This window comes from Peromyscus eremicus, chromosome 1 (genome assembly GCF_949786415.1).
Source record: "Peromyscus eremicus chromosome 1, PerEre_H2_v1, whole genome shotgun sequence".
In the NCBI taxonomy this organism is placed as follows: domain Eukaryota; kingdom Metazoa; phylum Chordata; class Mammalia; order Rodentia; family Cricetidae; genus Peromyscus; species Peromyscus eremicus.
Window position 1 is genome coordinate 52,842,103 of NC_081416.1, and position 13,820 is coordinate 52,855,922.

The 13,820-nt window shown below is 39.0% G+C and overlaps 1 protein-coding gene across 2 annotated transcripts in view; it reads right to left on the bottom strand.

Annotated features, from left to right (window-relative positions):
* Positions 1-11,291: 11,291 nt before the first annotated feature.
* Positions 11,292-13,820, bottom strand: part of Atl3 (atlastin GTPase 3) — a 41,211-nt gene continuing 38,682 nt past the window's right edge. For both annotated transcript variants that reach the window (XM_059261660.1, XM_059261651.1), the window contains 2 exons: positions 12,974-13,405; positions 11,292-11,538 (listed from right to left, as the gene is read on the bottom strand). In XM_059261660.1, the coding sequence (XP_059117643.1) occupies positions 11,452-11,538; positions 12,974-13,405 (519 nt within the window). In that variant the 3' untranslated portion in view covers positions 11,292-11,451. The remainder of the gene's footprint in view (positions 11,539-12,973; positions 13,406-13,820) is intronic.

Genomic DNA, 13,820 nt, shown 5'->3' on the forward strand with positions numbered 1-13,820 from the left:
CCAAAGCTTGATTGCATTTTGGTTATTTTACCCTCTAAGCATTCTACCTACAGGAATTTTAATGCAGAGGGAAGATATTATATTAGAATGGATATTTCTACCAAATAAACAGATTAAAAAATTAAAAACTTATGTGGAAAAGATCTCTGACTTGATTTTAAAAGGAAAACTGAGACTTTATCAATTAACAGGAATAGACTCAGCAGAAATTGTAGTACGTTTAACCAAAGATGACATTGACAAATTATGATCAGAAAGTGAACCTTGGCAAAGAGCTTGCAGTAATTTTTTGGGAGAGATTAACAGCAAATATCCCAAAAATGATAGAATTCAACTTTTAGAGTTGATTGGATTCTGCCTCACATTGTATGGGAAACACTCATATCTAGAGCCTGTACATTTTATACAGATGCAAACAAGGAAAGGCAGGTTACAAATCAGAAAATTTAAGTAAAGTAGTTCAAAGTCCTTACAATTCAGTTCAGAATTGTATGCTATTCTGATGGTATTAATGGATTTTTTCAGAACCTCTCAGCACAGTTACTGACTCTCAGTATGCTGAAGGAGTGGTCTTACACATTGAGACTGCAGAATTTATCCCTGATGAGTCAGAATTTAATCAGGAATAGGAAGCATCCCTTATATATAACTCACATCCAATCCCATATGGGTCTGTGAGGCTCTCTAGCACAAGGTAATGATGAGATTGATCAACTATTGATAGGAAATATGCTGGAGGCCTCAGAATTTCATTTTAAAAAATCATATCAATAGCAAGGGTTTTAAAAAGGATTTTTCCATAACCTGGCAACAAGCCAAGAAAATTATAAGGAAATGTCCTACTTGTTCTTTATACAGTCAAACTCCACTACCAGCAGGATGTAACCCAAAGGGTACTCAGAGGAATAAAATCTGGCAGATGGATGTGTTTCATTTGTAGAATTTGGAAAATTGAAATATGTACACCACACCATTGATACTTATTCAGGATTTCAATGGGCAACTGCCCTGAGTTCAAAAAAGGCTAATTCTGTAATCATTCATTTGCAAGAAGTTATGGCCATCATGGGTATACCTGCACAAATTAAAACTGACAATGCTTCAGCATATGTCTTTGGCAAAATGAAAGTTTTTTGCTTATTACAATATAAAGCATATTACAGGTATACCACACAATCCTACAGACTAAACTGTCATAGAAAGATCAAATCAAACTCTAAAGAATATGCTAAATAAACAGAAAGGGGTAACAAAAACCCCCAGAAATAGATTACATAATGCTCTATTAACTTAGGATTTTTTCAGTGCTAATGAGACAGGAACAACAGCTACAGCGAGACATTGGAAAATAGAAAAAAACTACAAAGTTAAATCAGCCTATATACTTTAAAGATGTTTTGACCTCAGAATGGAAACCAGGATATGTATTACATTGGGAACAAGGTTTTGCTTTTGTTTCTACAGAAGAACAGCTATGGATACCATCAAAATTGATAAAGGTTCGATTTTAACAAGAGAGACCTCTTAATTAGAAGAGGTGATAGTTCATCAACCAGCATGATCATCCAATTTAAATTAATTTATACCACTAACAAATGCTTTTCATTTAATCAGATATAACTTGCCAAAAGGGAACCTCCCCAAGTTAGGCTTGGGGAATGGTTTTTGGTTTTGTCTTTCAGGAGAATGAAGGCTAAGGAATCTGAAGAATACTAGACAAATGAGACATCTGAAAAAATATATATATAGGAAAAAAAAGTTCCAAGAAAAAAAGTAAATTGGTCTATTGGTATATCACATATAAAATTTCATAAGTCTTCTTAAATGTTTGTTTCTGCTCTTCTCTATAGACACTTAATACAAATGGTCTTTATGTAGTCCCAGTTCAATTAAAAATTCAAGCTGGCTCTGTCCTTCTCTAAACCCAAGCATGCTTGTTAAAAGAAAATGCAAAATCTCTGTATCATAGCCATCTGATATGGGACAGAAGAAAACCAAAAATAAGAGTCTATTCTATTGCCACTAATCTCATAATTCCATGGTTCTATTTTGATTTTTTAAAACTTTTCTTAAGGTATAAATTTTATATCAAAATTTATAAGATTAACATACATATATTAACTTTTATCATGATATTAATGGTCATACAAAGTACTAATTCTAGAAAAAAGGCATCTAGCTGCCTACATGTTTTCGTGTTTGAGTCTCTGTCAGTTTTCTGCAGGGAATCATGACCAGGTCTAACAGCAAATTTGAAGTCTCCAAAATGATGATGGGGCCCCACAATGAAGATATCACATGGACAATAATAATACCACTAAGTTGACAAACATCACCCAAAGATCAGCTTTGGACTACACACTGCTCAGGGCAATTTTGAGATGGCTAGCTGAAGTGATCCAGCTTCACGGACTACTAGAACAAGGACTTGAGATAAGCCCTGCACTTTTGCATTATGCAGAGACTGGACAACAAATGATACAGCTACCTCTCCCTGGACTTGACAATTAACGCAAAATTTTTCTTTTTAGGATCTCCTAAAGATGCCTTCACCCCAAAACAGCAAGAAGTAATTTTAAGAACACAATGCCCACATTCCCAAGAGGTGGGATGGGTGGTTTTTGGTCTTCCAATGGGTTTTAGATAATTGTCATTGTTTAGGATGGTAGGTTACAAGTTGTTATTGTTAATGGTCAGGGAAAAGGCTAAACAAGGGAGATTAAAGGTTCTTGTTTGAAGAGAAGAAAAAGAAAAAAGAGGATATAGATAAGAGGTAGATTATTGAATCTACTCTGAAAAAAAAGATACAGAAATGATAGAATAAAGGGTAGATTATTGAATCTACTCTGAAAAGAAAAAAGAGATGATATAGATAAAATGTAGATTATTGAATCTACTTTTAAAAGGCAACTACTAGCTTTAAATATTTTACATTGGATTGAATTTTTGTATATTGTATACAAATTATGTATATTGCTACAAATTTGAGATTGATTTTGTTAGAATATATTGTACATATATTTCTAATCTTGTTCAAGATATTGTACTTATACAGTTCATTTAACAATGTAACACAATTTGCTAATCCTTGAAAGTTATTACCAACTCTTAGGATATAAAGAAATGAAAGTTAGTAGTCATAACAATTCTACTTGTAGTCATATTAGATATGTTTTCAAGGTCAAACAGAGATATATTTTAGATAGACAAGTCATCTTCAAACCCTTCAGAGATCTATAGAATATGGCATTTAAAATGTTTTAATAACATAGATTTTTTCTTTTTTTTATGACTATGAGACATGTCTGCTCCTGAAAGACCCTAGCCCTTCAGGCTTACATCCCCAAGCCTCAGGAAGAGAGAAACTTCAAGCACCAGGAAATGAGAAACTAAAAATCTAGTTCCCAGGGCAACCTGACTCAGCCACTACTCAATCACCCCTGTAACAATATAACAATGTAAAAAGATTTCTGTTAAGAGATGTGCTCAACTGTGACTGGGATAGTTGTAGGTGTTCCAGGAAGGACCACCATGACCTGTGTGTAAGCTCCACTCCCGCCCTGATACCCCCCTTGAGGTTTACGTAACTGTACCCCCTCTGTGATCACCCTGTGATCAGGCCATGAAATTGTATGGGAATTGTAATCTTGTGGGTTTTGTGGGGTTTTCCTTTAAAAGCCCTTATGGGGCTGCAGTAAGATGCAGCTCTTGCTCTTGGGAGCAGAGTTTGCCCTTCTGTACAGAAGCCAATAAATTCCTCGTGCTGTTGCATCAACTGGACTGGAGTCTGGGTTCTTGGGGCGCCCACTTGAGACTCTAAACTTTGGGGTCAAACACTCCTAGTAGCACCAATCTACTTCAGAGAAGATATGAGCATTGAAGAACCTCCACATGGAGTTTACTTTCACTGTGGCAAAAGTCAGCCACCGGGCAAGAAAGTGCCCTTGCATCAACTGCTGACAGTATGCTGTCCAAAATGGACAAGCAAGACACACACACACACACACACACACACACACACACACACACACACACGGTCTACCGATCCTTGCAAGACAAGTGTGGTTGCAGCTTTGGCAACAGGCATACTCTGAGGCCAGGGCAATATGGCACCATTGCTGAAGTGGCTTTGTAATCTGGAAAAGGTACAGTGCCCCTTCCTTTGAAGGCAGCTGAGCAGGCAGAGGACCCATGACTCCTGGTGTGCAATTGAACAGTAGCTGGGAGCAGTTATTCTTGGAGGAGTAACTAGACTGACAGAGTCTGTCTGGCCTCTCAATGGTAGACTGGCAATTAATAAAGGAGATGAAACCACCCACAAGCCGAGAAGAATGGGAAGCCAAATTCCAAAAACACCAGCAATTTCCAGAATTTAAAATCCTGAATCATGACATGACACTGGTGGAATTCAAGTTTATCTGGTACATGGAATACTCGCATCGAATGTGAGGTCAAGCTGTAGGCCTTGTGTACATCCTGCTTCACAAATGAGTCTGTCAGATATGCTAAGCTTGTAGGCCAAAGATGATGCCCCAATGTTGCAGAGAAACCTCAGGTGACTGTCCAGGAAACTAGCTGTTTCTGTCATAACTCACATTTTTGGAAGTTGTTTACTTGCACTTCCTGTTTTAATAGGTAATATTATTTCCTTCTTGGGTCTCTGAGGGAGTTGAAGATTAGTTTTTTTTTTGTTGGGAAATTCAGAAAGGAAACTAAGATCTAAAGTGTATAAATTTGAAAGACATAAGGTAGTTTTCTGTTAGTAATGTAAGTTAGGATAGAAAGTGAATTAGGTACATTTAGAACTCAACAAAATATGATAATGGAATATTTTTGCTGAATTTGTCAAATGCAAATGGACTAGATATTACTGATGTATTTTTGCTTATGTAATGTAGTTACTGTACTTACTGTAGTTTTTCTTATATTAGTTATAACTTTTTTTTAATTTTAGACAAAAAAAGGGGAAATGTGATGTATTGTTCCCCAAAATATTGTGCACCCTAATAAACTTATCTGGGGTCAGAGAACAGAATAGCCCCTAGGTACAGAGGCTAGAAAATGGTGGCACTCACGCCTTTAATCCTAGCATTCCAGAGGCAGAAATCCCTCTGGATCTCTGAGTTCAAGGCCACATTGGAAACAGCCAGGCATGGTGACCCATGCCTTTAATCCCAGAAAGTGAGCCTTTCATCCCAGGGAGTGACGACAGATAACAGAAAGGTATATAAGGTGTGAAGACCAGGAACTAGAAGCTTTTGGCCTGGTTAAGCTTTTAGACTTCTGAGTAACAGTTCAGCTGAGATTCATTCTGGATGAGGACTCAGAGGTTTCCAGTCTAAGGAAACAGGATCAGCTGAGGAACTGGCGAGGTGAGGTAGCTGTGGCTTGTTCTGCTTCTCTGATCTTCCAGCATTCACCCCAATACCTGGCTCAGGTTTGATTTTATTAATAAGATCTTCTAAGATTCCTGCTACATCCCCCGATAAAATTTACCTGAAAATCAGAGGAAAAAGCCAGCCACTATAGTAAACATAGAAGTCAGACAATGGTAGCACATGCCTTTAATCCTACCATTTGGAAGGCAGGGATCTGTCTGGATCTCTGAGTTCAAAGCCACACTGGGAACATAGCCACACATGGTAACATAGGCCTTTAATCCCAGCACTAACCATAGAGGTCTGGAGGTCTGTACAGACAGACAGGAAGTGACAGAGCTGGGCAGGAAGAGGAAGTGATGTATTTGGACAGGAGAGCAAATGAGATAGCGGAACAGAAAGGCATATAGGTGTGGGTATACAAAAAGGAGGTCTCATTGGAGACTGAGGTGTCAGTGAGGTGAGGTTAGCTTGTGACTTTTCCTATTCCTCTGATCTCTCAGGTTTTCACCTCTATATCTGGATGTGGGTTTTGATTTAATAAGACCGTTTAGCAATTTGTCTACAGGAGCCTCTCTCACAGTTCCCCTAAACATTATTCACCGTGCATCATGACTATGTTGACAGGCAATATGAGACTCTGTCTCAAAGAGAAGGGGAGGGAGGGGGGAGGGAAAGAGAGGGAGAGGGAGAGGGAGGGGGGGGGAGAGAGAGAGAGAGAGAGAGAGAGAGAGAGAGAGAGAGAGAGAGAGAGAGAGAACACCCAGTATAGTGGCATACTCTTATCCCAGCACTCTTAAAGTCTTAAGGCACAGGCTGGTGGATCTCTGTGAATTCAAAGCCAACCTGAACTACAAAGTGAGCTCCAGATCAGCCAAGGCTACATAGTGACCACCACAAACCATTCTCAGGACTGAAGAAACACAGTACTACTTCCCCATTGCCTCCCAGGTCACCAGTGGAGAGTAAAGCTTTTAGCACAGATCTCCCTCTATCCACCCCACTGTGAGATTCTATTTAAATACAGTTGGCTCTGGCTCCAAGTAGCCCACTAGAAGTGTTACAAACTAGAAGATACTGCACAAGACAAATCTCAAGACTACACACTGCTGACTTTCAAGCAGCTGGCAAATTCCCTTTCCAGCTCACTGCTAACTAGCTAAGTATCACTGTGGAGGGCTAAGTAAGCTGACTTGTCATTGCCCCTACCTCTGACCAGTCCCTTTCCAGCTCACTGCTAACTAGCTAAGTATCACTGTGGAGGGCTAAGTAAGCTGACTTGTCATTGCCCCTACCTCTGACCAGGTCAGTTCCCCTTGCCAAGCCCCACTCTGTCCCATAGGTATTCCAAAAGAAAGAACAGTAACAACAAACGCAAGTAACATGGTGTTGTAATCTTTAATCCATTAAATGAATATACAACCCAGAAAGGAAACAAAAATGAGCCTTCAACACAGAACAGCATCATTGCTTCCCAATGCACTTTTTAAAATAACTGTATTGTTTTAAAGCCATTCAAAGGCAAGGATCTAGCAGAAAGTACTTATAACAAATCATTTTTAAAATAAAATTGAGGACAACTTGCATATGTTTAAGATTAAACTCTTTTAAGGCTTACATCCATAACAACTTTAATCAACTAAAGAGGTTTGGGCATCAATGTGACCCTTCCCTTGGTCATAACATTGAACTTGAAGTCTGGAACATAAGATTCTTTCCCATAGGAAACCTTCTTGTTTATCGATAAGAGCTTTCTTGTGATGCTGCTGCTTTGGGGTGCATAGGTGACTACTTTCATAGTTATGATCCCATCCTTTTTGTTCATTATTGGTATTAGTCATTCAGGGTTTTCTGTGTGTAAAAGATTTCAGAATTCGAAGGAGACAGATTGATCCTGTGAACTCAAGGCCAGCCTGGTTTATACAATGAGTTCCAGAACAGCCAGAGTCACATACTGAGATCCTTTCTCAAAACAAAACAACAACCACGACAACAAAAATTTAGGGATTCGAGTCACAATGCCCAATTTGGCTTCTTCAGAGTATGAAACATTTCTTAAAAAAAGAAAAATCCTAATTACCAGTTGGTGTATGAGGGCAGGTATATAAGAAAAGGCACTATGATAGCTTTAAAAAGCTTGGACAACCCTCTAAATTAAGGCACCCTGATGATTCTAAACATAGTAAACTCTGGGTGAGCAGACCTGGCAGCAGACCTCAGGCAAAGCTTCTGGAAATGCTGAAGTGCACTTCTTGTCTGAGTACTCCCACTCAGTGAATCAGTTCATTCTCACTCATCCATCCCCACCCCCACCCACCAATCTGACCTCAAGGCCACAGTGCAAAACCACTGCAACAACCCCTAGATACAAAGCAGAGTCTGATTTTCTTTCAACATACCCCATAGATTAGTCTAAAGCATGAAAAGGTAGATGAGAACCACTGTCCAAGATAGAGCTACAGTACAGCTCCTGAGGAAAACAACTGTAACCCAATACAACAGGCCACATGAAACAGCATGAATACTTTGCTAAATGAGGCTTACTTATAGCCTCATTCCTGACAGAAATTGTATTAGCTCCACATGCTAGGTAGAAGGATGCAGAGATGTTGGCCACTTGATGGAAAAATCAAATCATACTCAATTATATTCCAAAAAACCAACACCAACAAAATAGATCTTTTTTTAATCCTCCCATGTCACTTTTTGGGGGAAAAATTGTTTTTTGTTTGTTTTTTTGCTTGGGCTGAAATTAATCTACTGAATTTCTGTCTCATTTACATATCCCAGGTACCACTGTGTGTGACCTCCTAAAGAAACTGCAAAGAAAACACAGTGCTTGCGCCTATGTGCTATGTGCGTGTCTGCCTTAAGTGAGTGAGAGAGAAAGCAAATCAAACACAAATATTTACAGCAACTTGACCCAGTATAAAGCAAGTATCAAACATAAACCTCTGGCTGGAGCTGCACAGAAAAAGGAACAGAGAAGGGGGGTAAAGGGAGGGAAAAAGGAAAGAAATAAGAGAGAAGTTACAAGCATCTATGAAACAGATTTTTGGTACTCTCCAAAAGGGATGTGTGAAATTTATCAGCAAGTGATAAATCATGAGACTTCTCAGCAAAGGACTCAAAGCTGTGATTCTATCCATTTGATGGTAGAAGGCAAACTGAAGTGTTTAACTTGGTGGACAGAGTAAATACCTGCCATACACACAGCCATGGGGTTCCATCCCAAGCATCCCCAAACAAAACCGAGAATATCTTGGTAACATTTAGCTTCTCCTGAAGTGAGTTATTTTTAATGGAATGTTTTGGAAATCTCTGTTCATAGGAATGTGCTCCACATATTGATAGGAGTGCACAAATTAACATCGCCTGCACAGAAAGACTGTGGGGACACTGGTCTGACTCCTACACCACAAAGAAAAGGCTGGAGGTGCTAAAAGATTATTTCAACCAGTTATGAATCTCCTCAGGACTACTTCTAGCCAGTCATCAAAGAAATTTTGTACTGAAAAATGTGACCAAAAATCAACAATTTAAGTTAGAAAAGAGGACAAGAACCCTCAAAGATAACTTTATAAACATGTACCAGAAGCAGAATAAGTTAATTAACAGAACATTCACTTTAAATTCATACACAGATGTAATACTAAAGTATTACAGCAAATCTTTCCCACTAAGAGTAGAGGCAAGCGGTGGGGGCGCACACCTTTAATCCCAACACTGTGGAGGCAGAGGCAGGTGGACCTCTGTGGGGTTTCTCTGTGAGACCAGCCTGGTCTATAAAGCGAGTTCCAGAACAGCCAGGCTGTTACACAGAGAAACGCTGTCTTGTTTCAAAAAACAAAAAATCAAAACAAACAAAAAGAGTAGAACTAGAGATGGGCATGGGCACACACACCTACAAGCTCAGCACTCTGGAAGGCTGAGGCAGCAGAACCTTAAGTTCAAGGTCAGTCTGAACTACAAAGCAAGTTATAGGCCAGCCTGGACTACATAACAAGACCATATACCCAAAACCCTCTCTGACCGAATCTCAGTATCTAGAGCCCATCACTCAGTACAAGCTTTCAGATAGGGGACACTACCTGAAAACTGTACAACTACAGAACTGAGCTTCCAACCCCTTTCATGGTCAGCCATCATTCAAAAGCAGTGAACAGTTTTAAAACAAACTGGAATTGTTCCCAGATGGCACAACAAAAGGAAAAATTGCTACGAATTTCAGGACAAGATGGTATGAAAATATGTAAAATGCTTAATATTAATTCAGAATTTTTAAATCCTTGATTGGAAAACTTAGTAAGAAGAAAATTCTGATAAGGAAATTAAATGCAAGACTTCCTTTTTTTCTACATTCCATTCATACTTCATGTACATAAAATTTTACTAGGTTTTGCCAAAACCAGTCTATCTCCTTCCCACAACAAAATTTCAAATTACCTAAAAACAACTTAAGGCTTCTATACCTGCAGGCATGTTTTAAGGTTTAAGTTCACAATAATTCACCATTACAAAGTCAAAGGAAAAAAATAGATAAAACTTCATCACATAGTCAAGGTAAATGTAAAAAGGAAATTTTAGAGTCTGAGCAATTGTCCTTCATAAGCCAGTTATTTTAAAACTGCCAGTCTAACCAAAAGGAGAATCAAGAGGGAATTTTAAATAGTTCAGCTAGACTGAGTGCCTTCTTCAAAGGAAAAAAAGTAAAGTTAACTAAATAAAATTAACAGTTTAGCTTTGATATTATTAATATTGGACAGTACACAGAATAAAAAGCAGTTTGGGGCCAGGCACAGTAGCACACAGAGGCACAAGGATCTCTATGAGTTCAAGGCTAGCCTGGTCTGTATTGAAAGTTCCAGGCCAGCCAGGGCAACACAGTGAGACATCACCCCCACTGAAAAGTTTGAATAAAGACTTTAGATCAGATTATGATTATTTGGTATTACCACTAAGCAACATGAAATTGAACAATAATTAAAAGAAGTAATATTTGGTAATGTCTTTTCTCTGTTGAAAATTACTAATTTTGAGAGTGACACATACATACATAAATGTACAGTGAATCTGACCAAGACACAAGTTCAAGTGACTTATCAGAGATCACATGGTTCACTCAAACTACAATTTTACCATGAAGTATCTAGCTTATTATTAACCACTGTTTTTTTTAAGAACTGTTTGCCTCTTTTCTAGAAAGAAGCTATAGGAATAAAAATAAAAATGTAAGTTCAATAAAACTGCCAGCCTACTGTGTAAAAGATCTTATATTCTCCGACACAGAATATTAAATGATTTAACTTTTTCCATGACGCATAGCAAAGGTAATTCATATAAATAAGGTTTTGAAGCAAGGTAGCCAGGTCTGTATTCAAGCTACTCAAGAAGCTAGAGAGGAAGGAAGAAAATGGAAAGCTCACAGCCAACCTGGGAACAAAGTAATTTCAAGACCTGAGACTGCACAGTTAAGCAGGCAGGGACAGCTCCGGGGTAGAACAATCACCTAGCCTGTCAGGTGCTAGGTTCAATCACCAGTACTGGGGGAAATTGTTTAAGTGTAATAAGTATCATTTCAGTTGACCTTTAGTTCTGAGCCTTTTTCAAGTTGTATAAACTTTTGAAAAACAAATTTCAAAGGTACAAAAGAACTGAAATCCAAAATCCAAGAGAACTTGATCCAAAACCGCATTTCATGAGGTTGTCCTCCATTCCTCAGCCTTCCTGGCTGGCAGAGGCACGGACTGGTCCTAAAAGGCACTATGTGGCTCATCAAAAACTTAAAAGCTGCATTTCCATGTTTTCCTTTTGGCCCCCACCCCCACACCTTAAAGTGCACAAAGCAAAGAGAGAAGAAAGTAGCCTTGGGTCTGTCAGCAAGAAAAAGAAATGCTTCCAAGACAAGTGGAATGGGAAACCATAGGAGAGGTCAGTTCATTTATTATGGTGCCCTGTCTCAGCTCTTCCAGGATGGTCTCAGATCAGCCATTCCTTTGGAACTGGACCCATGATGGCATTAGCAGAAACACAGGTGCTGATTGGGCTTTTGTTGAATCTTGTCATTAAGATGCTATTGAGCCTTTTTATCCGTAGGTGGTCTCCCAACGATGGCATCCCTCACTGCAGCCTGAGTAGAATTACCAATATGAGAAGAAGCCTGCAAAAGTTCATTTAGTTAATGTATTAGTTATTAAACTACAACACAGCATAAAAAAAAAAAAAAAAAAAAAAAACTAAGTCCTAGGCCATAACTTCTAATTATCTTTCCTCATCAGCAGTGAATGAGACCAAGTGGTGAGAGGAAACCACGGCCATAGCTGATTCCTAAGGGTCAGTGGAGCATATGCTCCTCTGCTGAGGAGGTGGAGGCTTCACACCATTGACCTAATAGATCTGTTTATGCTACAGAAAAAGAAACAAACTTGTGCTAAAAATATACAAAATGACCAGCTGTAGTGGTACACACCTGCAATGCAATTTACTCAGGAGGCTGAGGTAGAAGGATTATAGATGTTTCAGGCCATTCTGCATAACACAGTGAGTTCCAGGCCATCCTAAACTATGGAAAGACCCTTTCTCAAAAATCAATTTATGAAAACTAGAGCTCAGCCAGGTATAGCATATAGGATATGCCTATACCCTCAGCACTTATATAGCACTTAAGAGCTCTTTAGAGACAGCAAAATCAGAAGTTCGAGAGTTTAAGTTCATCTTCTAATTACGAACTCTGAAACCAGCCTAGGCAACATGAGACTATCTCAAACAAACAAACAAAAACCTAAATGGGCTAGCAAGATGGCTCATCAGGTAAATACTTGCTGTTCAACCCTAACGACCTGAGTAAATACTTGCTGTTCAACCCTAACGACCTGAGTTCAATTCCCAGAACCCATATAAAGGTAAATGACAAAAACTGACTCCACAAAGTTGTCCTCTAACCTCCACATCTTGTGCTCTGGGTTTCATACACCCACATTCACATATCATATACAACACAACACACACAATAGTAACAAACTTAAACTTTAAAAATAAAAAAATCTCAGATTATGTCAATCTCAAAAACCATTTGCAGCCAAGCAGTGGTGGCGCACGACATTAATCCCAGCACTCTGAAGGCAGAGGCAGGCAGATCTCTGTGAGTTTAAGGCCAGCCTGGTCTACAGAGTGAGTTCCAGAACAGCTAGGACTGTTACATAGAAATCCTGTCTCAAAAAACCAAAAAAAAGGAAAAAAAAATTGCATTTTGAAGACACAAATGATAGTATATATGAAGATGCCATAAAGAACCCCACTACTTTGCATGTTAACCAAAACAATTAATTAAAAATAAAAATAAAACTGCTCCAGGAGAAACAGAGTAGATCAAAGGCCTTTTTTTTTTTTTTTTTTTTTGCATTAAAGGGCCATTTTCGGCCTTAAAACGAAGTATCAGGATTAAGTATTAATATACTAAAAAGGAATAAAATATAAAGCCTATCAGAAAATGGGCTTAACCCCTTTTTTCACTATGAAATTCTTCCAAATTTTACAACATAAGCACAATCACCACAGACCCCCCACACACCCTAGCCTCAGCCAGCACCACTCACCTGCTCTAACACATATGCTGCACCAGAGTCAATAGCTCCACCCAGCTCACGATACTGACCGGAATACCTGACATACCCCCAGGTAAGGAGTGCTATTAACAGCAATCCAACCAGACAGTTGAACAGCTGAGCCACAACCTCAAGCCCAATGAAGCCAGTGAAGCCCGAGGCTATGTATAACGCTGCTATGACTGTGAACAGAACTGCAGGGGTTCGGAAGGTGCTGAAGACATTCTTGCTGCCATTGTGTTTGCAGAAGTTCTCATACAGTTCCTTGATTTCCTCCTCCAGCTCCTGCTGGTAACGGAAGCTGAAGTCCTTCCCACCCATCTTTTTGGTCTTCTTAAAGTGGTCCAAAGAGAGTTGTCTGAATTCTTGGTGCTTCTCTTCTAAAATGTCTGGAGACAAATAAGGTTTCTCTCCCCCACAAACCTAAAAATGACAAAGACACGTGATGAAAATTCTTGTTCATACCAAATAAAACAAGTAAAAAGAGACAGTAAAGATTAGAATGCTCTTAAAAGTTTAGAAAAAAAGCTTAGAAGTTAACTTCAGAAAATATTCAAGGAAGACTGAGGACATAACACATACGGTAGAGTACTTGCCTAGTATGCAGAGCCCTGGGTTCAATCTCAATATCATATAAATCAGTATTGTGGTGCACATGTATAATTCCAACATTCCAGAGGTGGTTACCAGAGGATCAGAAAGTCCAAGGTCATTCTCAACTACATAGAGTTTGAGGCCCACCTAGGCTACATGAGATCCTACTTTAATAAGAAGTCAGAAAAGGGGCTGGAGAGACGGCTAAGCGGTCAAGAGCACTGACCCAGGTTCAATTCCCAGC